The sequence below is a fragment of the Xiphophorus hellerii genome, chromosome 21 (assembly GCF_003331165.1).
Source record: "Xiphophorus hellerii strain 12219 chromosome 21, Xiphophorus_hellerii-4.1, whole genome shotgun sequence".
Classification (NCBI taxonomy): domain Eukaryota; kingdom Metazoa; phylum Chordata; class Actinopteri; order Cyprinodontiformes; family Poeciliidae; genus Xiphophorus; species Xiphophorus hellerii.
In genome coordinates this window covers 1,534,049-1,561,588 of record NC_045692.1, presented here as the reverse complement: position 1 = coordinate 1,561,588, position 27,540 = coordinate 1,534,049, and the positions used below count along the sequence as shown (strand labels likewise).

Here is a 27,540-nt window from a genome sequence, read left to right as displayed (position 1 = left end):
GCTGCAGCTGTTTGATTGATTTGTTGGACCGACCTGTGAAGATGCTGTTGCAATAATCAATACGACTGAAGATGAACGCATGAATGAGTTTCTCTAGATCTTGCTGAGACATTAGTCCTTTAATCCTGGAAATGTTCTTCAGGTGATAGAAGGCCGACTCAGCTCTCTCTTCACCACAACAGACCGGTACAGCGCCCGCTTCACGGTAACGCTACGCCAATCTGCCTGTCGAACTCCCGCTCCCTTCTTCCCTCATTCGTGAAGAAGATCCCGAGATACTTGAACTCCTCCACTTGGGGCAGGACACCCCCTCCTCCCCGACCTGAAGAAGATACTCTACCCTTTTCCGGCTCAAGACCATGGCCTCGGATTTGGAGGCACATCCTCATCCTGGCCGCTTCACACTCGGCTGCGAACCGCTCCAGCGAGAGCTGCAGATCACGAGCTGATGAAGCCAATAGGAACACATCATCCGCAAAGAGCAGAGATGCGATCCTAAGGCTACCAAAACCGATCCCCTCAACACCTTGGCTGCGCCTAGAAATTCTGTCCATGAAAGTAATGAACAGAATCGGTGACAAAGGGCAGCCCTGGCGGAGTCCAACTCTCACCAGAAATGAGCCTGACTTACTCCCAGCAATGCGGACCAGACTCTGACACCGGTCATACAGGGACCTGACAGCCTGTATCAAAGGGCCCGGTACCCCATACTCTTGGAGAACCCCCCACAGGGCTCCCTGAGGGACACGGTCGAACGCCTTCTCTAAGTTCACAAAACACATGTAGACCGGTTGGGCGAACTCCCATGCACCCTCCAGGACCGTGCTGAGGGTGTAGAGCTGGTCCAGTGTTCCACAACCAGGACAAAAACCATACTGCTCTTCCTGAATACCAGATTCGACTATCCGATGGACCCTCCTCTCCAGGACCTCTGAATAGACCTTGACCTTTAAAGTGTGACCCCCACTGTAATTGGAGCACACCCTCCGTTCCCCCTTTTTGAACAGGGGAACCACCACCCCAGTCTGCCAATCCAGGGGAACAGCCCCCGATGTCCATGCAATGTTGCAGAGTCGCGTCAGCCAACACAACCCTACAACATCCAGAGCTTTAAGGAACTCCGGGCGAATCTCATCCACCCCCGGGGCCCTGCCACCGAGGAGCTTTTTAACCACCTCGGCAACCTCGTCTCCAGAGATTGGAGAGCCCAACCCAGAGTCCCCAGGCTCAGTTTCCTCAATGGATGGCATGTTGGTGGGATTGAGGAGGTCTTCGAAGTATTCCATCCACAACGTCCCGAGTTGAGGTCAGCAGCACACCATCCCCACTATAAACAGTGTTGGTGCTGTACTGCTTCCCCCTCCTGAGACACCGGATGGTGGACCAGAATCCCATCGATGCCGTGCGGAAGTCTTTCTCCGTGGCCTCTCCAAACTCGTCCCACACCCCAGTTTTCGTCTCAGCAACCACCTGAGCCGCATGCCGCTTTGCCCGCTGGTACCCATCAGCTGCTTCCGGAGTCCCACAGGCCAAAAAGGCCTGATAGGACTCCTTCTTGAACCTGACGGCATCCCTCACCGAAGGTCTCCACCAACGGGTTCGAGGGTTGATGCCGCCACAGGCACCGACAACTTTGCAGCCACAGCTCCGATAAGCTGCCTTGACAATAGAGGCACGGAACATGGTTCACTCAGACTCGATGTCCCCCACCACCCCGGAACGTGTTCAAAGTTCTGCCGAAGATGGGAGTTAAAGCTCCGTCTCACAGGGGATTCCGCCAGACGTTCCCAGCAGACCCTCACAACACGTTTGGGTCTGTCAGGTCTGACCGGCATCCTCCCCCAACACCGGAGCCAACTCACCACCAGGTAGTGGTCAGTGGACAGCTCCGCACCTCTCTTCACCCAAGTTTCCAAGACATACAGTCGCAGATCTGATGAAACAACAGCAAAGTCGATCATCAAACTGTGGCCTAGGGTGTCCTGGTGCCAAGTGCACATATGGACACCCTTATGTCTGAACAAGGTGTTCGTTATGGTCAATCTGTGACGAGTACTGAAGTCCAACAACAGAACAGCACTCAAGTTCAGATCCCTACCACGCCCCTCCAGGTCTCACTGTCATTGCCCACGTGAGCGTTGAAGTCCCCCAGCAGAACAAGGGAGTCCCCAGGAGGGGCACGCTCCAGTACCCCCTCTAAGGACTCCAAGAAGGGTGGGTAACCTGAACTGTTGTTCGGCCCGTAAGCACAAACAACAGTCAGAAACCGTCCCCCCACCTGTAGGCGGAGGGAGGCTACCCTCTCGTTCACCGGGGTAAACCCCAACGTACAAGGGCCGAGATGGGGAACAACAAGTATGCCCACTCCTGCCCGACGCCTCTCACCGTGGGCAACTCCACCTATGTCCAGCCCCTCTCAAGGAGACAGGTTCCAGAACCAGAGCCATACGTCGAGGTGAGACCGATTATTTCTAGCCGGAACCTCTCAATCAGTAAGTCGGGCTCGTTTCCGGTGAGAGTTGGACTCCGCCAGGGCTGCCCTTTGTCACCGATTCTGTTCATCACTTTCATGGACAGAATTTCTAGGCGCAGCCAAGGTGTTGAGTGGATTCGATTTGGTGGCCTTAGGATCTCATCTCTGCTTTTTGCAGACGATGTGGTACTTCTGGCTTCATCAGGTCGTGATCTGCAGCTCTCGCTGGAGCGGTTCGCAGCCGAGTGTGAAGCGGCCGGGATGGGGATCAGTGCCTCCAAATCCGAGGCCATGGTCTTGAGCCGGAAAAGGGTAGAGTGCCTTCTCCGGGTCAGGGAGGGTGTCCTGCCCCAAGTGGAGGAGTTCAAGTATCTCGGGATCTTGTTCACGAATGGGGGAAGAAGGAAGCGGGAGATCGACAGGCGGATTGGCGCAGCATCTGCCGTTAAGCGGGCGCTGTACCGGTCCGTCTTGGTGAAGAGAGAGCTGAGCCATAAAGCGAAGCTCTCGATCTACGTTCCCACCCTCATCTATGGTCATGAGCTTTGGGTCATGACCGAAAGAACGAGATCGCGGATACAAGCGGCCGAAATGGGTTTTCTCCGTAGGGTGGCTGGGCTCTCCCTTAGAGATAGGGTGAGAAGCTCAGTCATCCGGGAGGGACTCAGAGCTGCTCCTTCACATCGAGAGGAGCCAGTTGAGGTGGCTCGGGCATCTGGTCAGGATGCCTCCTGGACGCCTCCCTGGTGAGGTGTTCCGGGCACGTCCCACCGGGAGGAGGCCCCGGGGAAGACCCAGGACACGCTGGAGGGACTATGTCTCTCGGCTGGCCTGGGAACGCCTCGGGATTCCCCCGGAAGAGCTGGAAGAAGTGGCCGGGGAGAGGGAAGTCTGGGCCTCCCTTCTGAAGCTGCTACCCCCGCAACCCGACCCTGGATAAGCGGAAGAAGATGGATGGATGGAACCTCTCAATCTCACACACTAGCTCCGGCTCCTTCCCCACCAGAGAGGTGACATTCCACGTCCCAAGAGCCAGCTTCTGCAACTGAGGATCGGACCGCCAGGGCCCCCTCCATCGGCCGCCACCCATCCCACATTGCACCCCACCCCTTTGCCCCCTCTCATAGGTGGTGGGTCCATGGGAGGGGGGACCCATGTCTCCTCTTCGGGCTGAGTCCGGCCAGGCTCCATGGGTAAAAGCCCGGCCACCAGGCGCTCGCCATCGTGCCCCCCCTCCAGGCCTGGCTCCAGGGTGGGGCCCTGGTGACCCGCGTCCGGGCGAGGGAACACCAAGTCCAAAGTTGTTTCTCATCATCGGGGTCTTCAGGCTGTGCTTTGTCTGGTCCCTCACCTAGGACCTGTCTGCCTTTAGTGACCCTACCAGGGACATAAAGCCCCAGACAGCATAGCTCCTAGGATCATTGGGGCACTCAAACCCCGCCACCACGATGAGGTGACGGCCCAAGGAGAGATTTACCAATATTTTATTTCATAAAAAATTTTTTAAAAAATGATTACTCAATTAATCGTAAGAATAATCTTTACAATACTCAATTAGTAAAATATTAGTTTACAACAGCCCTACTCTGTTTAAAATGTCAGGTGGTAACATTTTTGCCAATTAGAGGCTGCATACTTATGCACAAACATTATTATGGTTATTATATCCATCCATCCAACCATTATCCAACACGCTTATCCTTGAAGGTTCGCCAGGGGAACTGGTGCCTATCTCCAGCAGTCATTGGGCAGGAGGTGGGGTGCACCTGGACATGTGTATCTTTCTGAAAGGACTTGTAACTTTTTTTTTTTATATTACATTCATTTGACATTTTAACAGGTTTGTGTATACTTTTATGTTCACTGTAATTTATCTTTGATGATTTCTAGAAGCAAATGGATTGCAATTTAAAACACGTTTTGTTTTTAACTGAGCAAATATTGCATTATTTGAAAACTATTAAAAATTTGACCAGAAATTTTTGCCTGTCAACCGAACACAGTTGCACTTTTTGTGAGCTGTTATTGCAACTTAAAATGATGTAATACCAACTTTAAAATGTTTTTCTTTTTATTAAGATTGGTGGGTAGATCTAAGATATTTTGAGTATTTAAATGAATTCATCTATTTCGATGCTCTTCGTGTGATGGGATGTGATGCTTCTAGGCAGCAGGATCCTCCTGACTCACATGAAGCTGCTGCAGAAGCCCACTGCACTGCACAAAGCCCATGGTGGGTAACAATAATACATTTTATGAGAACATGCCTTTCAGGTCATTAAAGGTCACCGAACACTGAATCTACAAAACAATAAAAAGATAACAATATAATCAAACACAATAAATGGTTACAATAAATAATGACATTAAAATGAACAAAGAAGTTTGAAAAAGTGAGTTTTGAGGTTAGATTTAAATGACCGACATTGAATGACAGGACATTGATTTTAGATGTTCTTATTTCCTATGTCATCTCCTGGTTGAGTCGTTGGTGTAATTTCCTTGGAGTAATTTCAGTCAGCCAGCAACTCTTGGCTCGACTAAAACTTTGTTTCTTACCGGCTCTTAAATGTTGCTGTTTGAGATCCTGTAGCCTATTTCATGCTTTTAGACAGGTTCTATTGAAGCAATTGCTTTCTTCTTTAGGACTGAGGTCAACTTGTAATACACTTACACTTGTAATATTACAAGCACTGGTATTAACTAAGTGCTGTTACACACAATGAATTTATGTTTTCTTTATAAGGTCAGGTAAGTTTGGTTAGTTTTCTTCTCCTAATGAATAAAATTATAATTTGAAAATTACATGTATATTTACTCGTGTTGTCTGATGGTAACATTTGTTTCATGATCTGAAACAGATCAAAAACCTATAAAGGGCAAAACTTTTTGAAGGCAAAGCAAACTGCTTAAAATACATAAGCATTGAAACAGAAGCAAATTGTCAAATTATAGAAAGATAGGGTAATACACATTAAAGTAAGACATACAAATTCTGGAGTTATTTCAAGTTAAACTGTTCTTTCTTCCTGAGTGATTTTCAGATCTTTTGTTAGCAAATCCAAAGGTAGTTCATTATATTTCTTCAGTTTTTATTTTCCAGAAAGGTTCAGATTCTGAAATATATCAAAGTGTACTCATGGCTCACTGTGGGTTGTAGCTGGTGTCATACAAGCATGTGCAGTGTGTTCTGTTTTTGGGTCAGTACTTTAGCCAGGCTGATGCTGCAGACTGCCAGTATTGACCAGAAGTCTGGCACCATACAGACCCATCATGTCCCATCATTTCATTTCTGAGGCTGTGCCTGCGGCGGTATGTGGGACATTGTTCCACATGAGGCCACCTTCACTGTGCCAACCTTATTTAGGTCATAGCAAATGGCAAACTAATAGAAACACTTCCAACATTCTTCAAACACTGTTTACCAGATTCCTTTCAACTACTTTTTCATACTATACTGAATTCTTAGCTGCTGTTTGACAAATTTTCTCTTTCTATTGTATAAACCAGAACACCTTTGGGTGGAGTCAGTCAGTGAGTGTTAAAGTTTACCCAAAACCAGTGTTACCAGTGGACCCATTTTATTTAGTTTTTATTTTTGTCTTCTCTTTAAACTCGTCCTGTTGGGACTGTAGCAGTCAGAATTATTTGCTTAGTACCAAGGAGAAGTCCAACATGTTACGGTAATCAATAATCAATCAATCAAGTTTATTTGTATAGCACATTTCAGCAACAAGGCAGTTCAAAGTGGTTTACATCACAAAAATGCACACAAAAAAAACAAAGTTGTAGAACACACAGTCATCAATTGTCAAGTGCCGTCATTACACATTAATATGATGATGAATCAACTCTAAACAGGTGGGTTTTAACTATAAAATCTCAAAAACTTTGGCTATACATGACAATAATGTGGCTATAAATACTGTAGATCTTGTGCTTTGTTCTGAGATTGTACCTCTCTTTTAGGGGGAAGTTTTCCGTGGTTAGAAAGTGTATAGAGAATTCCACGGGGCGTGAGTATGCTGCAAAGTTCTTACGGAAGAGGCGGAAAGGACAGGACTGCCGGATGGAGATCATTCATGAGATTGCAGTGCTTGAGCTGGCCACAGCTAGTCCACGCATGGTCAAACTCCACCAGGTCTACGAGATGGCCTCAGAGATGGTGCTTATTCTGGAGTTGTGAGTACAGAACATAAACATAAAAACACATTTATTCCATCTCAAATGTTAAATGTTTAATATTAAGGGAAGAAAAGGGCAAACTTTAATGATCAGCAAAAGTTATTCATTTTATCCCATTTTTTCCGTGTGGGCCCCATTCTCAATATGTACCATATTTTCCGCACTATAAGGCGCACCACATTATAAGGCGCACCTTCAATGAATGGCCTATTTTAAAACTTTTTTCATAAATAAGGCTCACCGCATTATAAGGGGCATAGAATAGACGCTACAGTAGAGGCTGGGGTTATGTTATGCATCCATTAGATGGAACTGCGCTAAAGGGAATGTCAACAAAATAGTCAGATAGGTCAGTCAAACTTTATTAATAGATTACAAACCAGCGTTCTGAAAACTCCGTTCATTCCCAAAATGAATAAAAAGCTGTTTTATTATTTTCCCCGAGGTAAGTGACGTGTTATTTTCGTGACACAGTTTATCTTTTAACAACAGCAAGGTATAACATATAGTGGAGGGGAACTTTTCCCCGATTCAATAAACACGTAAAAAACAGTCTGATACTGTTACGGTAAATCAAACATTAGTGCAATCACAATATATATCCACTTCTGCACCTTTGATTCGTTCATGTTAAATTCTCTCACTGCTGCTCTATTCCCATGTTCTACTGTGTGACTGATCGCCTTGAGCTTAAACTCTGCTTTTGAAAAAATTGAAGGTTTTTAGGTGCGCTTTATAGTGCGGAAAATACAGTAGTTCCCACAAGAACAGACCGGAAGTCAGTGCCCTGGAAATGCACCATCTTGATAGAATACCGGTAAATAGCATTGCCTATGTTTTTTTTAGTTTTTTTTCATCTTCAATACTTTGTCTTTTAGTTTTTTGTACTTGCTGTAACATCAATTGCCCATTTGGGATATAAATAAATCTGAATCTGAATCTATGCAGCATTATGATCCACACTAGAATGATTATCTGTGCTTGACCCCACAACTATTACCAGTATTTCTGCAGACTTACAGTGACTTCCCAGACTACTGAATGTAGTGTGAAGTGCTTTGGGGTCCTCTGGGTTTGAATAATCACTATACAAGTACAGGCCATTTTACCATTTAACATTTCATTATTAAGTTGTCAAGTTACACAAATGAACTTGGATAAACCTAATTCCACTAGTTATCAATTGAAGCAGTTTATTTTAGTTAGATCAACTATTCTTTTCCTCAGAGCAAACACACACAAAATGCTGTTGACTGTAGTAGCTGTACCAGTTGTCAGTGTTCTCATCACACTGCTTCACTTAGTTCCCATAGTATGTGTGTGCATGTGTTCATTCATGCTTTATTGATCAAAAAGGCCTTTCTGACTTCCTGTGTCTCTCTTTATGTCATTGTCTGTCTCTGTTCTGCTTATTGGTATTGTTGTCAATAATTATTAGCACCAATAGTATTGAATACTGGTTTATAGTGAATATGTTTATGACCAAGAATCATTTGGACCTTTTATTTTTCTGTCTGTTTTTTTACCCTGCCAGTGGTTTCGAATGCATTTTGCTGCTCACAAGGCTTCCTCTGTTCCTATCCAGCTTCCTCTGAGATAAAACTTAATACACCAGTTCTCGTAGGGGACACTTTGTATGTTCTTGATTGCCGCAATTATCACTTTCTTTGACAGTTTTTTTTTTTTTATTATTATTATTCATAAAAACTATCACAGGTCAGAGGAAATTAATCTAAGTTAGACAGAGGGTGAAGGTTTCAGTGTCTGTAGCATTATTTTTTCTGTTTTTTGTGTTGACCTGGGATGAAAGTGATCTGAGAACTATGCAAATGGCCTCATTCAAGTGGACCCCATAATTACATGACTATATTTGATGGTGCTTTGCTATTTCTGCCACCACCTCAAGAAAATCAGAACACATAATCAGGCTGGAGAGGATTTGATTTCATAAACCAAACACCACAAGTATTGGCTATAGGACAGGTTTTATGCCCATTTTGGGGAGGTTGTGTATGAAATGGGAATCAAAGAATGTCATTTGGTTTTTCTGTGGCTCTCTTGGTTTCCGTCCACAGTCTAAACACAAACTGTAATTTACAGATGCATCTGTTGGTCTTTAGCTGAGAATCATGCCTTCAGCCTCTTTAAGGTTCACAATGTGGGGAATAATACCTCAAGTGAACATGGGGGAAAACAACAACTTTTATTACTTTTTATTACTTTTATAATAGGCTAATTTGCTAAATACGTTTCCATTGCACTATTACATTGTTTACAGTAATTCCACTTTACTTCTTCTGTAATTGCACTTTCCATGTAAATCAACCAGTTTTATTTCAAGTGAGTTGATAACTTCTTAGTCAGGCCACCATCGTAAAAAGAGACCTTGGTCTCAATGGGTTTTTTGGTTTTTTTTTAACCTGGTTAAATAAAGTTTAAGACAAATAATTAATATAGTGTAACAATTGCACATTTATGAAAAATACATATGTTTCTAATGTAGCTTAATTGTTTTATTATATAAAGTGTTACAATTGTACATTTATATAACTCTTTTTGTAATACAGTGAACCCTCGTTTTTCGCGGGGATTAGGTTCCAAAAAGAACCCGTGATAGGCGAAATCCGTGAAGTAGTTACCTTTATTTTTTACAATTATTATACAGCATAATTACTAAAATACTCTACATTGAAACCAAAGAACAAAACCTGTTTTCAGGCCTAAGCATTTTTTTAACAAATAGAATGCTTTCTTACAAATAACTACAGTAAAATAATAATTTTAATCATCAATACAAAGTACACTAGGGCAAATTGTGACTCGCATATTTCACTGTTCCTCTGACTGTGACGCTGCGGCCTGACTCCTCTCTGTAGTGTCTTTTTCTTCTGAAGCCTGTGGTGCAGGTGTGTTTTTCCGAGAAAAGAACATAGTTATCGGTAGTTGTTGTTGCTTTTTTTTCTTCTGGGCCAAAATTTGCCAAGCTGCATTACGTATATTTAAATACCGTAAAGTTATTGGCACGTTACAGTATATAGAGAAGAAGCGCGGAGACTGTTTAGCCAATCAGGACGCAGAACACAATGCACTGTGAAACAAAAACTGCACAAAAAAATCTGAGAAGCAGCGAGGCCGTGAAAGGTGAACCGCGTTACAGCGAGGGTTCACTGTAAACGTTTTTTTTTTAGGCGGACACCAGGAAGAGTAGTGATTGTTACGGCTAATGGGAGTCCAAACAAACAAACATTACTGAATCTAATATACACATATGCATGAATGAAGATATTAACATTAAGTGTTGTTTACTGTTTTGCCAAACTTGGAAGTGACACTTTTAAATTATAAATATTTTTAATGAGGGCTGAAATCCTCTCTACTCAATAAGGTAAAAATATTGTAATGCTATAATTATATTTTTTCTCATAATTGCAAATCAGTCTTAAAAAACTGTTGCTGCTATTTCCAAAGTTGAGACTATTGAGTATTTTTCTTAGTATTGGTATCAGTTTCAGGATTCAAATTGTGACTTTCTTAACGATGGCAAAGTTGCTCTGCATGATTGGAAATTAATCATTTTGAATGTTCATTTTGGCAGTGTAATATATTATTTGCTCTTTTATTTGTCCATTGTACAACTCAGAGTATTGAGATTTATTGCTGGCATAATAAGAGGGTAAATAATTTCTACATCATGTTTGAATTGGCTTGCAGTGCTGCTGGAGGAGAGATCTTCAACCAGTGTGTGTCAGATCGTGATGATGAGGCCTTAAGTGAAGAAGATGTGAAGAGACTAATGAGACAGATCCTAGAAGGAGTCTCCTTCTTCCATCACAACAACGTGGTTCACCTGGACCTGAAAGTCAGTAGAGTTAAATTACATCCCAGCCAGCATACCTAGATGGGCCCCATATGGGGAAAAAATTTACGTGGGCCCTCGTAGGGCCCACGTAAATATAACTTTACTAGAATATGGGTAACAAGTGGGTTTGTCTGCGGTTTCCATGATGGCCCTACATGGGTTTACCCAGGTATTAATTTTAATGGACTTTGACTTGGTTTTCAGTGGGACCCAGATGGTTGACTTACATGAGGCCCATAAGGGTGCTTTGAGAAATATTTTCCTGGGCCCTGATTGGGTCTGAATTGGGCTAGAATATGGGTAACAAGTGGGTTTGCTAGAGGTCTCCATGGTGGCCTATATAGGTTTGCCCATCCCTACACGCATACATACATACAAACACACACATACATATACACACACACATACATACATATATATATATATTTAATGTATGTAAATTTAAAAGTAAGGTATTGTATCTACACTTAGAAAAATGAAAGTCTTTATTATTGTTATTATGTTTTGTTGGTGAAATGTCTGTCTGAAATAAATTATCATCATCTCTCTATATATATATACTGTATATATATATATACAGTATGTACATATACATGTATATATGTGTATGTATGTATGTAAGTGACGTGGTTAGGCCTGTCGCGATAAACGATAAATCAATTAATCGTACGATAAATTAAAACTATAGACATCATTTTAATTATAGGCATTATCGTCTCTTCCGGCCTTTTTCTTTTTCTGTTAATGACACTGAATGAAAAAAAGGCTCAACTCCGGTGCTCTCCACTGACCCCCCCCCTTCCTCATTTCCTTAGTGTAAAGCCCAGCGCGCACGACACGATCTTAGAGCTGTCGGCCGATTGTCGGCCCATTTTCAAAACCTGACAGACCACACATTAGCCGACAGAAATATAACTGTTCGATCGGGTTCGTTCCTGCCTTGTGGTGTCCAACAATGGGCACAAAATAATGGCTACAAGTCCAGTTAACTAATTTTAAAACCTGTCACATTCAACAGGCTGCGTTAAGCTCCCAGTCGGGGAAAACCCCTGATTTAGATCGGAGCGGCCACGACGATCTACCGTAACACACCATACAATCTTAGAAAGACCAACGTTCTAAGATTGTTGTAAGGGGAAAAATAGGAGCAAAAATCATGTAGTGTGAACTATTGCATCAGGTAGTTGGATGTGCCCATCTTCTCTATTTAAATCTAATGATTACTGAAGGGCAACATAGTATACAGACTTCATAATCTCCACTCTTTTGGTTGAATTCAGTATATATTTCCACTTTGGCTTTATGTTGTTTAGTTTTTTTTCAAGTGCGTTTTTTGTTAATGGAGACTGAGAATCCATTTTATTTTTGTTTTTGGTAGTTTTGTTTATTTTGTTTATCAGTTCCAGTGTTAAGTGTTCTTTTGAAAATAAAGTGTATCTATCTTTGGCAGGAAATCGCATGCATTATTACATCATTTCCATTAAATCAGTGTAAAAAGGTCTTCAAACAATATTATCGTTTATCGCAATAATTTTTGAGACAATTAATCGTTCAGCAAAATTTGTTATCGTGACAGGCCTAGACGTGGTATTTTCGTGACACAGTTTATCTTTTAACAACAGCAAGGTATAACATAGTGGAGGGGAACTTTTCCTCGATTTAATAAACATGTAAAAAACAGTCTGATACTGTTACGGTAAATCAAACATTATCACAATATATATCCACTTCCGCACCATTGATTCGTTCATGTTAAATTCTCTCGCTGCTACTCTATTCCCGTGTTCTACTGCGTGACTGATCGCCTTGAGCTTAAACTCTTAGCTTAAACTAAGCGTGTCTCTTAATAGGAGCCATTTTGGGGTCTTTACACAAAACCCAGCGTGCACCGCGTGCTTCTTCTTCTACGGGGGAAAATGAAGTCGGCGGCTGCTTACTGTAGTTGCGAGACCTGTTGTGGCTCATTAATGGTCCATATATAAGGCGCACCGGATTATAAGGCGCACTCTCTGCTTTTGAGAAAATTGAAGGTTTTTAGGTGCGCCTTATAGTGCAAAAAATACGGTACCAAATAAAAAGCCTTGACCACAATAAATTTTTCATCTCTCTTCTTTTTTTTTTTTACAAGTTTTATACTAAAGCATTTTAGGACTTTAGTTTGTTGATCAAGATTGCATATCTATGAATGTAATTAACTTCCAGGTTAGGTGAGAAAGACCCCATTGTTTCTACAAGGATAAGGCATCTGGCTCCCACTGAAAACCCAGTCCATATGGGCCTATTAAACCCATATGGGCTAAAGCATATGGGTCCGTCATGGTAAAGGTGAAAATACACATTTGTTACCCATGCTAGCCAGTTGAAGTTCTATTAAGACCCAGTAAACATTCCTGAAAGCATATACATGGGCCTCATGTAAGTCAACTATCTGGGTTCCACTGAAAACCCAGTTAAAGCCCATTAAAATCGGCGTGTGGGGATGTGTAGGGGTGTGCGTGCGTGCGTGCGTGCGTGGGTGGGCGGGCGGGCATATGTATGTATGTATGTGTATATAGATATATATCTATAGATAGATAGAAATAGATATATACTGTATATGTATGTACTGTATATTTACATACACACACCTATATATATCCTTTTGTCAAACATTTTTAAGAATAACCTACATGCCACATGCATGCTTAAACTTAGAAATCTCTCATACATTATTGAAACTGTCCATCTTGAAATACCTGCCCACCTGAATTTGAACTAGCAGCCTCCCTAGTCGTTCTAACTTTCCTATTTCCACCTCTGTCACAGGCTCCAGTAAACCACTTCGAGAGTGCCTTTTCCGTAGATGGATCCATTTCTTTTAAGTGCCCCTAAAATGACAAGCAAAGATAGAAAATGTTTAGTGTTTTACTTTAGTACAATGTAACATTCATGAGTTTTTCATCTCCCCTTCAGGGGGCAAAAATGCTTGCAGAAATATGCCATAATCAAAAGCGCTCTTGAGTCATTATTATTTTGTACATAAACTATATTCTTATTGTAAATTTAAAATATACCCATCTATATAAATCAACTACTGGCATAAGAAAGGTTCTATCATGGTTTTATAAAGTTATTTTGTTAATATTGTTTGAAATACAAACAATATTACCTTCAAATTTTGTCATCTATCAAAACTTATGTTCTTAACACAGTGAAAGAATACTATGCAAATAAAACAAAAAAATTAAGTCTCAGTTTTTAACCTTTTTAACCTAAAAGATTACTAAAAATGACAAACAAAATGCATATAACAACCAAAATAAATTAACAAATGTTTAAGAAAGAAAAGTGGAAAAAAGTTACTCCATAAAAATGTATATTTACCATACACAACATCAAAGAGATGCTTTTGTTTCCCATGTTGGCCAAAAAGGTTCAACTTTGACTGCCAATTCATTTGACATGAGGAAGCTCGTGGTATTGCATCATCTAAGGACGCTCTTCCAATTTCTGTAACCATGGCAACCTTAAGTACAATGACAATAACAAGATAACATTTTGAAATCAGAATACATGATACATTTTGTTTTTATTAATTGGTTTGTTATTATTTCACTCTTGTATGCTTCATTTTACTAATGTATGTATGTATGTCTACCTTTTTCAAATTGTTAAAAGGTGATCTTCACAGGTTGATGCTCTTGAAGTCTGCAAAAAGTATATATTTTATTAGTGCAGTTCATATAACATTTGGGCTTTTCCAAAAAATAATAATACAATATTTAAGGCAAAACAGCCTTTGTATAGATTAATCACTGAAGCCTTATATTGTTAACACTGAACAGTTTCTCTATTGCAAATATCCTCATTTAAAATGTTTCTGTGACAGGATTAAGATAGTAGTATTAATCTTAAGAGTAGTTTAGAAAATCACTAATAAATATTACTAATAAATCCTAAAATATTGCACATATAAAAGAACAAGAGATACACTTAAATATAAGTACATTTCACATAAGTGCTAGCAAAATATTGCAAAAACATCAAAGAGAAATTCTTCATCTTTCAATCTTTGACTCAGGCTTGGCCACTGAAGACTACTCTATAGACCAACACACAACAGTTGCAGATTGAAACAAATTCTGACAGAACAAAACCTTTTAAAGTGTCACTTACATGATAAAACAAACATCATTTAAAAATATTAACTACTATGCCTTCATTTTATTTACAAAATAGCTTTTAGGCCCAATATACTGAAACCACATGGGCCCCATATAGTGTTCCCATTTCTGTTCCATTCCCGGTTACTCTTGTACATTAATGCTGAATAGTCGCTATACATTTAGCCCAAATGGGCCAACAATATGGGTCTCATTTTACGTTAACCATATGGGCCTCATGCAGTTAGCCCAGATAAAACCCATGCCCACTCATTACCTATATAGCCCACAACAAAACGATTCAATGCAGTTTCATTAAAAAACTGCACCCTTGCATGGGTGGGTCCCAGCCAAGTCAGCATGCATGCATGGGATCCACCCATAAATGCTGGTTTGATTGGCTGTGAGATTTTTTAATTTTTAATTAAAAGCCCATGTACACAGAATGAAAGCAGAGTAGTTACTTTTTTTAAATCATGCAAGTGGTTTTATCTTCCCAAGACACTTTGAAACAACCTCTGCTAGCAACTTAGATTCTTTAGTAAACCGATTTTATTCTGCCGCATTGGCGATTAAATGAACCAGTTCAGCAACCAGAATGGCGGCCCACAATAGTGCGGAGTTTGAAATCACTCTGCACCAAAATGTGCTTATTGTGTGTGGGGGGGTGTGTGTGGGGGGAGGGTGTGCGTGCGTGTGGGCGTGTATGTGTTAACAATATCAGAAAAATTATCACCCGAAAGAAACGCAAAAATAATAATAATAATTAAGTCTCTTTTGGGGTTTTCTGGTCATTCGAACTGTTACGAGCAGCAAATTTTTTTAGGGTGTTAGATGGATAGATGGATGGATAGTCTACTTCAATTCACCAACCTTTATTGGCAACGGTGCCAACACAGCAAAAATGAACAAAAAGGTTAAATTGCAACCAGATTAAAAGATATAAAATGGATCATTAACAGAAATGTTAAGTTTTTTAATTTTATTTATGCTGATTACTTGGAAAATGTTTGCAGATATATGAAAAACTAAATTTTACTTTGTTTTGTTTGAATTTATTTTCTAAACATTTTGTTATGTTTTTCACAATGGTCTGATCTGAACTAGTTCTCCAAATAAGAATTTAATCCTGCTGCGAACAGGCTGCAAGAAACACTTTGGATGTCTGAACATCCATTTGATAATAAAAATAGCAAGGACAAAAGTAAACTCTGAACCATGACCTATTGAGTAAGCAGCAGAAGATGAGTTTATGTACACATGGCATGGCACACATTTAAAACAGATGATGTCACAAAAATGTTAGAAGACATCCAGGCAGGATTGGACTGGACTGTTCTAGTGTAAAATAATAAAAAGAAAAAATGTTATGGGTTCAAAGTGTAGCTAGAACAATACTCAACTGGTTTAAAGAATAAAGCATTGAAGCATTATTTTTTAGTGGCAATATCCTGGTCCTCTGGAAGCCTAGTGTTTGTAAATACTAGATCATACAGTGAGCATGTTTTAAGTTCAATCATTAGCCGGGCATGGATGTTCTGTCCTATCAGCAAAATATATTCTCCTTGGATGGTGACCTCCAAGACGAGGTCACCATCGTCTATTTGACCTCAACAATGGTCGAGGTCACCAAGGTTTCCCTTTTATAGAAGGAAAAATTTATACAATTGCTTCTACAATTTACCTTATATCAACTCCATTAGAGGCCAGCTGAGTAACAATTGCCTTGGCAAAGACCATCAAGATGACATCTCGGGTAATTTTTTCCAAGTTTTGATAATCTTGCTCTTGCAGCTTTTGCTTTTGACATGTAGTAAAAAGTTTGAAAGTGACAGGGTAACCACATTGTCTCTTAAGATGTTCTACAATTTTGTCCCATTAGTCCACATAAAAAACTACTAGGGCCTACGTATTCATGCCCAGGTCCTATCCATATACGGTCAACCCATGCTTATGTCATGTGGGTTCAATGTGGTCAGCCCACGTGGGCTTCCCATGTTGGGTCTATGATACTGAAATCACATGGGTCTCATATAGCGTTGCCTATTTCTGTCCCATTCCCAGTTAGCCCACATTAATGCTGAATAGGGCCCATACATTTAGCCCAAATTGGCCAATAATATAGGTCCCATTTTAGGTTAACCATATGGGTCTCATGTAGTTTGCCCAGATAAAACCCGTGCGCACTCATTACCCATGTAGCCCACAACAAACCCAAGTGGGGCCCACCCATGCATGCTGGCTGTGATTTTAATTTGATTTCCCATATTGTGTGTTTGATCTTTGGTCTGGAGTTAGTTTGGTAAGGAAAGAGTTAAAGCTACAGGATCTAACTTTTACAAAAATATGTTTTTGACATAGGTTTTTCTGCACCACTTCTGATTGTAATTGCAAATAAAGTTGAAATAAGTAATCACTGACTGACTGACCAAAGCCTCTGCCACTTCAACTTCATCTTGGTTTAGTTTCTAGGGCAAATATCTTAGTTCACTTAAAATAAGACAAAACTAACTTACAAGTAACTTTTCAGCAAGATATATGAGCTTGCTTTAAGTCAATAATTCCTTAATATTGATGAAAAAGTTTTAGTTCCATTGACAGATTGTTTTATTTATAAAAAGACATTTTTCCTACATTGTAAGTGAAGTAATATGCCTATAGAACTAGAACGTTTTCATCAAACTTACTACTTGTAAGTTAGTTTTGTCTTGTTTCAAATGTACTAAGATATTTGCACTAGAAACTAGACCAAAACTACTTGGTAAGCTTTTGTGTTTTTGCAGCGTAGAATGAACAAATAAATGTGGAACCTTTATTCTGTGCATGAAGGTGAAAAGATGCGCCTCCAGAACGGTTGCAGGCTAACGCTAGCATGTGCTGTGTTGTGTCAGCCTCAGAACATCCTGCTGACCAGCAGCTGTCCTCTGGGGGACGTTAAGATTGTGGACTTTGGGCTGTCCAGGAGGGTCAGCAGCCACCATGAACTCAGGGAAATAATGGGAACCCCAGAGTATGTTGGTGAGCCACATCCTATGTTGATCTCTGCTGCCTGAAATATTCATACAGATTTGATTCTGAATGATGCAGCTTTATTTCTCTGATTTCCATTTCAGCTCCTGAGATTCTCAACTACGAGCCTATAAGCACTGCAACAGATATGTGGTACGAAGATGTTTCAGTTTCCAGCAACAAGTACTCGGGCACATGCCACCAATACTGTGTTCTATTTAAAATTTCTGTATTTCCTGAGGCCCCATTTTCAGTCTTTGACTAGATAGTTTTGTCTGGGGAAAGTTAAATCGAGACTGTTTGTTCTACAGATGTGTGTCCACTGAGCCCTTAGAGCTCTTCACTTGATCCTGTAAGAGAGTACAGTAGGGAACACACAAAGAGAAATGTCTGTTTCCTTCACTCTGATGAAGTGGTCCATTATAAGTAGAGATGTGGTCATTTTATTTCTTTACTTATTGCAGTTGAACTGCTGCAATGCATGCTTGTTTTAGCACATGTGACGCGCCACGGCAAAAGTGGGAACAAGTCAGTAGAGCTAGTTGAAGATATAAGGAAACCATGACGTGCTTTGAATACTCCATGATAAGGAGTATTCTTTAAAGGTTCACAAGACAGAAGCTGAAAACCTTTAAAAATATATATTCTCACCTGGATGAAAACTTTTGTCTGCACGCCTTCCCAGGAATGGCCTAGCTGCTGACAGACAATGCTGGGTGGGTGGGGTTAATGCACAGTTATGTAAATGAGCAGTCAGGTAAAGTTGCTCCTCAGGTCTGAGAAAAAACTCAGACCTGAGGAGGTCTGAGTTTCCTAAATTTTGGAAGCTGTCTTCTCTAAATTTTGGAATTCAGACTTCCAAAATTCAAATGGCCATATTTTTCTTTTCTTTTTTTATTTTTTATTTCCATCTGTTTGACATTATTACAAAACTTAAGCGTTTACGCTTTTAGAATCTGTAAATGACTCAAAACATCCCTGAGTGGACTTGTACATACATTTCAGGTGATTGATTACTTAGAACAGCCACACATTTACTGCTACCTTAAGAAGTATTTATTTATTTTAAGAGTATAATCCGAAGAGCTGTCAACCTTCAGAAATAGGATTGTAGCAGATAAGATAAGATAAGATTTATTTGTCATTGTCATCAACAGATTACAACGAGATTGAGATTTGCTCGACTCGAGTTAAGATGCAGGTTATGTGTATATACATAATATACAAAGATAAAGAAATGAATAGTACAAAATGAGAAATAAATAGACATCAGAAGATGGAGCGCCTGGAGGTGTCGCAACATAATTTACATTTTTAACAAAGTGGTGTCAAGAGCAGAAGTTCTTATGCCTTTGAATTTAGTGCCATGATTGCCATCGGGTAAAAACCGTTTTTAGGCGATTTGTCCTGGTTTTTATTGCTCTGTATCTCTTGCCTGATGGCAGCAGCTGGAAGAGACCATGGCCAGGGTGTGAAGAGTCATTTAAAATGTCCAAAACTTTCTTGTGGAGCCTGGAAGTGTAAATCTGTTCCATAGTGGGGAGGGGGCAGCCTATGGTTCTCTCTGCTGCCCTAACAACCCTCTGGAGCGCCTTCTTGTCCACGGATGTGCTACTGCCGTACCAGACACACAGACCGTACGTGAGCACACTCTCTATGGAGCAGTGATAGAAGGCCTGCAGCAGGTCTGAGGGGAGACGGTTCTTCTTGAGTATTCTCAGAAAGTACAGTCTCTGCTGTGCCTTCTTCAACAGCTCCTTGGTGTTGGTGCTCCAGGTTAGCTTGTCCTCCAACTCCATGCCCAGAAACCTGAACACTGGGACCCTCTCCACACAGGTCCCACTGATGGTGAGAGGCTGGATGTCCGTTTTGTTCTTCCTGAAGTCGATCACCAGCTCCTTTGTTTTGGAGGTGTTGAGGAGCAGGTTATTGACTTTGCACCACTCTGACAGCCGCTTCACCTCATCCCTGTACTCCAGCTCCCCCTTCCCGCCTGAGATGAGACCAACAACAGTCGTGTCATCTGCAAACTTTATGATCTTGTTGCTGAGGTGGTTGGAGACACAGTCATGAGTGTAGAGGGTGTAGAGAAGGGGGCTGAGCACGCAACCCTGTGGCGATCCGGTGTTCAGGCTCAGAGCAGTGGAGGTGTGGGGGCCCAGTCTGACCCTCTGGGAGCGACCTGTTAGGAAGTCCAGGATCCAACTGCAGGTGGCTGATGGGAGCCCAAGGTTTACTAGCTTGGACACCAGACGTTGGGGAAGTATGGTATTAAATGCTGAGCTGAAGTCCACGAAGAGCATTCTGACGTAGCTCCCCTGCTTCTCTAAGTGGGTCAGGGCAGCATGAAGTGCAGTGGATACAGCGTCCTCTGTGGACCTCTTTGCTTTGTAGGGAAATTGGAGAGGGTCCAGCTCAGCAGGCAGGCCAGCGAGGATGTGACTCCGCACCAGTCTCTCGAAGCACTTCATGATGATCGGTGTGAGTGCCACTGGACGGTAGTCGTTCAGGGTGTTGATGTTGGTTCTTTTCGGCACGGGGACAATGGTAGAGGACTTTAGGCAGGGAGGGACAGTGGCTTGAGACAGGGACTGGTTAAAAATCTTTGTGAAGATTCCAGCCAGTTGGTCTGCACAGTCTTTAAGCACCCGTCCCGACACACCGTCAGGTCCCGCAGTCTTCCTTGGGTTCACCTTCCTCATCACCTGCCTCACCTCACTCTCCTCTACTGTGAGAGCAGAGCTGCTGTGGACAGGCAGCTGTAATGGAGCTGTGGTAGGTGTCGCCTCAAAGCGGGCAAAGAAGATATTCATCTCCTCTGCCAGGGAAGTGGTTCCCTCCGTGCATGGCTGGTTGCTGGATCTGTAGTTTGTGATGTGCTGAACACCCTGCCTGGTGTTGTTGCTCCTGAGCTGCTTCTCTATTCTCCCTCTGTATGATGCCTTAGCTTGGCAGATGCCTCTTCTCAGGTTGGCTCTGGTAGAACTGTAGAGTGCTTTGTCCCCAGACCTGAAAGCAGCGTTCCTGGCTTTCAAGAGGCCCCGGACCGCCTTAGTCATCCAGGGTTTCCTATTCGGATAGATCCTCAGGAGTCTGTTCCTGGTGACATTGTCCGTGCAGAACCTGATGTAGTCCAAGACTGCTGAGGTGTAGTTCTCCAGGTCCTGATGTGCAAAAACCTCCCAGTCAGTTCTCTGGAAGCAGTCCTGTAGTTGGTGAGAGGCATCCTCAGGCCAGATGGTGACAGTCCGGGTTGTAATGGGGACACGTTTCCGCAGGGGGGTGTAAGCAGGGATCAGTAGCAGGGACACGTGATCAGACTGGCCAAGGTGTGCTAGGGGTTTAGCCCTGTATGCTTGTCTGATGTTTGTGTACAGCTTGTCCAGAGTTTTATCACCCCTGGTTGTGCACTTTACGTGTTGATGGAATTTGGGGAGGACTGATTTCAGATCAGCATGATTAAAGTCCCCAGAGACGATGTGAACAGCCTCGGGGTACTTGTTCTGGTTGTTACTGATAGTATCATGCAGGAGTCCCACGGCCGAGCTAGCGTTAGCATCCGATGCTATGTAAACCGCAGTGAGTAGAATGGCGTTAAACTCACGTGGGAGGTATCGGGGTCTGCATTTAATTGTGATGAACTCCACGCCGGGAGAACAGTGGCTAACAACTACTGTGGAGTTCGTACACCAGCTGTTATTTACATAAACGCATAGTCCACCTCCTCTTTTCTTACCAGAGCTCGCTGATCGGTCCTGTCGATGTGCTGTGTAGCCTGCTAGCTCGATCTCCGGGTCCGGTATGGTTGGATTTAACCACTTCTCCGTGATCAACAGAATGCAGCATTCCCGGATGAGGTTGTCAGTTGCAATCCGCAGCTTCCATTCGTCCAGTTTGTTAGCGAGAGACCTCACGTTGGAGAGAAAAATGCTTGGTAGCGGTGGTTTGTGTGGCTGTTTCCTGACCCTCGCTAACACGCCGCTGCGACACCCCCTCTTTTGTTTACGATCTCTGCGCCGTCGCCCTGTCGTAGATACTGGGATTGTAATCCAGGGAGAGCCAAGTGTCCGTGCAATATCGACCGGAATGTTGTTGTGGACACGGAAAAGCTCCCGTGACAGACTTCCCCCGATTTCTTGACCAATGGCCAGTAAATTTTGTCGGTTGTAGGTGTTTTTAACCGAGCAAAGTGGAAAAGACGAACTTCGAGTCGGTGAGCACAAAGCCGCTGCATCTACCCGCGCCGCCATGAGTCTTGTAACTAATACATATATACATCATAATTATATGATATATATATATAAAATACTTTAAAATACATAACCAGACATGTAATAAAAGACTAATAAAACAAGCAGAAGCTAATGTCAACATCTCACATGCCAAGGCAAACAAAGGAGTTTTAAGAACTCCTTAAAACTCCTCTGTTTTAAGGAGTTTTAAACAAACTCCGCACACTCAGTTACGGCCAGTATGACCGTAACTTATTCCACATTTTAGGACTTGCCACAGCAGAGAAACTTTCCTCACAAACTGCTGTTGATTTTAGAAACGTTTACATTCTCAGAAAATGATTGAGGATGTGGGTAACATCAACTAAAAACAGCAATCCAGGATTGATAAGAACATTATAGCAGTTGTGAAGCACGGAGCATGCGGTGAGGGATGAACCTTCAGAGTTAAAACCCTTTAAGATGCCTTGTTTCTGTGCTCAGGAGCATTGGAGTTCTGGCCTATGTGATGCTGACAGGAATCTCTCCGTTCCTTGGCAACAACAAACAGGAGACGTTTCTCAACATCTCTCAGTTGAATGTAAGCTATGGAGCCGAGGAGCTGCAGCAGCTGAACCAGGACGCGCTGTCCTTCATCCAGATGCTGCTCCGCAGACAGCCACAGTGAGTTCAGACCTTCTCCACAGACACACGGCAGCTCATCTGGATGCAGCGCAGTGCTCACACTGCTTCAGCTTTTCCAGTTTGATGCATTTTGGGGGATTCCATATGGCATACCAGCACAAAATACTGCAAAAGTGTATCTTAGAAGAAAAGCTCTAGATGTTTTCTGAAAAGTATGTGTGGCGTACTCTGCTGGGTGATTTGTAGAATCATGATGCCACCTGGAAACCAGTCCAGTGGTTTGTCAGCAACTGACCAATCAGTGGTCAGCATGGAAGTGAAACGCCCCTTACCTGGAGAATAAAACCCGCTTCGTGGGTAAACTCCAACATGTTGGAGTTTATGGTTGCAAATGTGCTGCGGTCATAGAGATTTGGTGAAAAATAATCAGAAAAAATGGTTAAATGTTGTCAGTGGGAAACATGCACTTCAGACGTACATTTAGAAGGTAGAATAGAGTTTACTCCAGTTCCAAACCAGAGTTTGTAAAAATGTAAAAGATGAATGTCTGCGGCTGACCTCATGGACAGCTGAATGTTTCAGCAGAACTACCACTAAATTACTGTCTGTATGAAGGTAACTGCTAGTAAATCTCCCATTTTTTTTGTCATCATTACATATGCTTAATGATGAAGATTAAAGCGCAAAGCTGTGTCCAAAACAGCAAATGTGAGCTGTGGCTTCAAATGGGGACAGTTTCTTTAAAGCAATACTTTTTCAGGCAGGTGGTACAAATATTTCTACACAGTCTGACATGTTTGATCAGAGTTCCACCGGTACATCTGGATGCTCTGGGTCTAAAGCCCAGGGGGAGCCGCAAATTAAATCTGCTGCCTGTTCCACAAATTGTGGGGAAAAGATGTGCGTGGGACAGGTTAATGCAACAGGACGGAAGTTTTTACTTTTTATTTAACCTTTACTTCAACAGAAAAATCCCATTGAGATTAAAAATCTCTTTTGAAATATTTATGTAATAAAAAGATGAAAAAATACCACCTTTAAACTTTAATATTGTGCCATGCTATTTAACAGAAGATAATGAGTATTAAGAGCCACCAGAGAGCAGAAACCCATTACAGTCAAGAGATTGAGACAAATATCAATTTCCTTATTTCTATAAATATTAAATAATTGCCTTCTCAGTTAGATCTTCAAAACTTGGAATATTGTTTTAAAACCTAACCGTTCTTTCAACTTATCCATGTATGTGGTTGTAAACAGACAAAATGTGAAGAAGTTCTTTGGTTGGCTCCACTTCCAGGTAGTGTGTGCTGCAATGTGTGTGTGTCTGCAGAGAGCGGGCCACAGTGGAGCAGTGCCTTACACACCCCTGGCTTCAGAGGACAGGCCCCCAGAGACCCATGATGGAGGAGGAGATGCTCCCAGTACAGGATCCAGAGACACCCAGCATTACCAGCAGCTCCACCCGCAGTGCACCACCTGCCAGCAGCAGCAGCATAGCTGAGGAAGAGGAAAGTGAGGAAGGAGAGGCAGCAATGACGGAGGAGCTGATCATTCTGGCTGCCTACACCCTGGATCAGGGCCACCAGACTTCCAGCTCAACCTCTAAGGAGGTGATGCTCTCTGCAGACCAGAAGGCGATCTCACAACGCTTCAGGTTTGAGATCCTTCAGCGTCCTGGAGAGAGACTGCATCTACTGACCCCCACCAGCACTCACATCTAGAAAACAGCACATACACTATTTAAGCTGTTTGATTTTAATAATGTTCCTTTATTTACATTTATTTCTTCCCATAATGTGTTTTAGTTCTCCTGCAGCAGCTACTGTTGCTTGATTGTCATTAAATTGTATTTTTCTACCCGGATCCAGACCAAACAAAGACTGAACAGTTTCAGGCTGATCTCTCTGTGGGTTTTCATGAGAGACAAAAGCCTAGAACTAACAGGCACTTCAAGTACAACTCAGTGACCGTTTGGACAGACTGCTGTCCAAACAGAGAATTCAGAACAATGGTTGGAAGAATTTCACATGAAATGTAGAATATTTGGGTTTAATGTTTTCATTCATTATTCATTTGTGCCAACTCCACATTCACTTACCACCAGCAGGTTGTGTAGATATTAAAGGACATATAGTAACATGATGGAAGCATCTGTTACTTTAAACAGTGGAGAACTAAAAGCAACCACAAATTCAGCCATAAGATGTAAAATTGAAATCTTTTAACAGAGGGACCTTCAGTCACGCAGGCAACGCCCTGGAAGCAGTCTGAGTCTAGAACCAGGAGTTTCTGCCTCTCCTGCTGCTGCTGAGCTCACCCACCTTGGGGTTCATGGTCTCAGAATTTCTCACCATGAATGAGTCAAACTGGCTGGAAGAGCCCCAACTGTTAGCATGTAGCTACATCACCTAGCAACAGCTACAAATACACTAATGAGTTCCAGAAAGGGTCACGAGGGTGTTGGTGTATCCAGCTTTGGATGGACCCCATGAAGCTTTAGGTACGGAGCCCTCTAGCACTAGGATGGCTAGGTTTTCGATTTCTCCCCAGACTGGCTGAAACAGGGCCACAAGACCCTGTCCAAACTGACGACTGATGGCTCAAATTAGCCTCCATTCATCCATTCTTCTATTCTTCTATTGTACATGTGGTCGTTGACCGTCAGGCCAGAAGGTAGGAGTGTGAATAGTCCATGTTGGGGGTGGGTATCTATGATACCAACAGGAGATCAGATCTCCTGTAGACTGCTCTTCAGTCTAGTTTTGAAGCATACATGAAGTGTTTTTGGAGAGATGTGACCTTTTGCAGCTGATGTTGTGCTGCATTATCCAGTCTAAGTCGAAGTCTAAGTCTAAGGAACAATTGTGCAACTGTGAGATGCGTTGAGGCCATTACCAGGGTACTTAAGGGTACTTACAATCCATTCAGGCCATTTGGACAATCTCTAGACTGCATAGGAGTGTTGTCTACGTGGACTACCTTCGGCCGTTCTAGTGGGGTGCCTTTCTATCCTAAAGAAAGATATAAAACTTCAGATATTTCACAAGATATTAACATTCATGGAAAAACCTTACATAGCCTTGTATTAAAGTAGAAAGTACGACGGCCACCGTAAGAAAGGCTTACAGTATTCAATTATGCCACATAACTGATCAGTACAGTACTGCGAGGAAACACAAAACCTTTTGCGAGGGAACGCAAAAAAAAATAATTCCCCATGTCCCCTAGAGGGCCCCGTATTTAGGAACTCAGGCAGCTGAGTGTTGTCTGAAATGATCTGCATTGCACGTCTTTATGCACTTATTATATTTTATTAGGGTCATTGTAGATGAAGGAGTAAATATGCAAGAAAAAATCTCAAACTCTGAGACTAATCTTTGAAATTTTCTAGAAAAAACTTGGAAATTTTCTGAGCTCATAAAGTCAAAAAATGTATGATTATCTACAAAGGCCCTAATATACACTTGTATCTTTAAGCCAACAAATGTGTTTTGGTTCTTGGTTTTATATCCATTGTTTTAATTAGCCACAAGGAAAAAGTCACAAGTTTAACTGAAGAAGACTTCTGCTGACCTGTTTAACCTATCTGATGTTTTCTGATTTCATCTGTCAGTCGGTACATGCTTGCTATTGAATTAGGATTTAGATGAGTCTCTACAAACACTCAGTAACATGTTCATGATCAAACTGTCTCCTATCTGTGCTGCTGTTTCTCTGAGATGTCAGGGGATCTCAACATTCACACACAAATGCAGCATTACTCAGGCCAGAAGCAGCTTGGAAATCATGAGATATTTGTGTTTGCATCAAAAATACAGTTGTGGATTTGTGCATTTGGGGGTCTTGTCCTGTGCACTTGTGAATTATGAGACTGATTTAGCTCCATAGATACAAGATGTGTCTGTTTTTCTCTGTGATCCAAGATTTATTACTATGGGAACATATTTGTAGCAGAAATGTTATGTATTGTGAATAAATATTTTCAAATTGTCAAGAGTTGTGTATATCTGTGAACATCAGAGCAGGCAAACAGAAGAACAAATGGCAGTTTGAGCATATTGTAGTTCAGAAGAGATGGACAGAGGAATTCTCTGGGTTCATTAGATGTTCTTTAGAAATGATTAGCTGGAAGATAAATTCCTTGATTTCTGGTTAGGTATTCCTATTTATTTGAAATGACTTCAAATTAGCACTAGGAGGCAGAAGCAACATACAGAAAGACATTCTCTAGAGTTGAGAAGCTTTTCCATGAACCAGTGCCATTTTATGTGGCTAGTTAAAGCCGTTTTATTTAAGGAGCATTTTAAAAGCAGGCTCAGGAAGGATAAGCTGTTACAGCTGATGGGTATAAAAACTTTAATGATGAAAACGATATGAGGATTTTGATGATCAGTTGTTTTGTCAGACTAATGAATGTGGATGCCAGGTATAGATTTTTTTTTTTGTCTCAGGTTTCTTCAGGTTTCCGCCCAGTGGAAAAGTAGCACTGCTGCCTTGCAGTGAGAAAGTCGTGGGTTTGAATCCCGGCCTGGGGGCTTTCGGTTTGCATGTTCTCCCCTTTCAGGCATGAGTTTTCTCCAGGTACTCCAGCTTCCTCCACGGTCCATAAAGATGACTGTTGGGTTAATTCTTTTTAAATTAGCTTGTTCCAAACTTACACTGATGTACATTATAATCTCTATAGTATTTATTGTATGTTGTATGTACATACAACGCTGTACAGCGACCATGACTGTAAAGGTATTGGTACAGTTTTTCTAAGTCAGTTTGGTGCATTTCTCGAATCATTCTCTACATTTGCAAAACAGTAAGTGCTTTTCTCAAAAATAATTCATACAAACTGTAAAACGGCATGGATTACCTCCAAAAGCCAGACTCTCAAACTTAGACCAGGCTGAATGACTAACAGATAACCGCATCCTGCTTTGTGTCACAAACCAAATCCTGATGATGTCAGAGCGATATATGACCTCAACCTCCTCTGGCTCTCCTGTTTGGTCTCCTAACTCCTCT

The 27,540-nt window shown here is 41.9% G+C and overlaps 1 protein-coding gene and 1 long non-coding RNA gene across 2 annotated transcripts in view; one reads left to right on the top strand and one right to left on the bottom strand.

Annotated features, from left to right (window-relative positions):
• Positions 1–25,185, top strand: part of stk17a (serine/threonine kinase 17a) — a 31,003-nt gene extending 5,818 nt beyond the window's left edge. Inside the window, exons 2-7 of the mRNA XM_032551143.1 lie at positions 6,443–6,655; positions 10,370–10,517; positions 17,551–17,677; positions 17,773–17,821; positions 22,384–22,563; positions 23,858–25,185. Of these exons, the coding sequence (XP_032407034.1) occupies positions 6,443–6,655; positions 10,370–10,517; positions 17,551–17,677; positions 17,773–17,821; positions 22,384–22,563; positions 23,858–24,248 (1,108 nt within the window). The 3' untranslated portion in view covers positions 24,249–25,185. The remainder of the gene's footprint in view (positions 1–6,442; positions 6,656–10,369; positions 10,518–17,550; positions 17,678–17,772; positions 17,822–22,383; positions 22,564–23,857) is intronic.
• Positions 6,552–15,478, bottom strand: LOC116711690 (uncharacterized). Its single transcript, XR_004337306.1, has 4 exons — positions 14,155–15,478; positions 13,881–14,022; positions 13,261–13,384; positions 6,552–6,647 (listed from the first exon to the last, which is right to left on the bottom strand). It is a non-coding gene; the product is annotated as an uncharacterized LOC116711690 (long non-coding RNA).
• Positions 25,186–27,540: the final 2,355 nt, after the last annotated feature.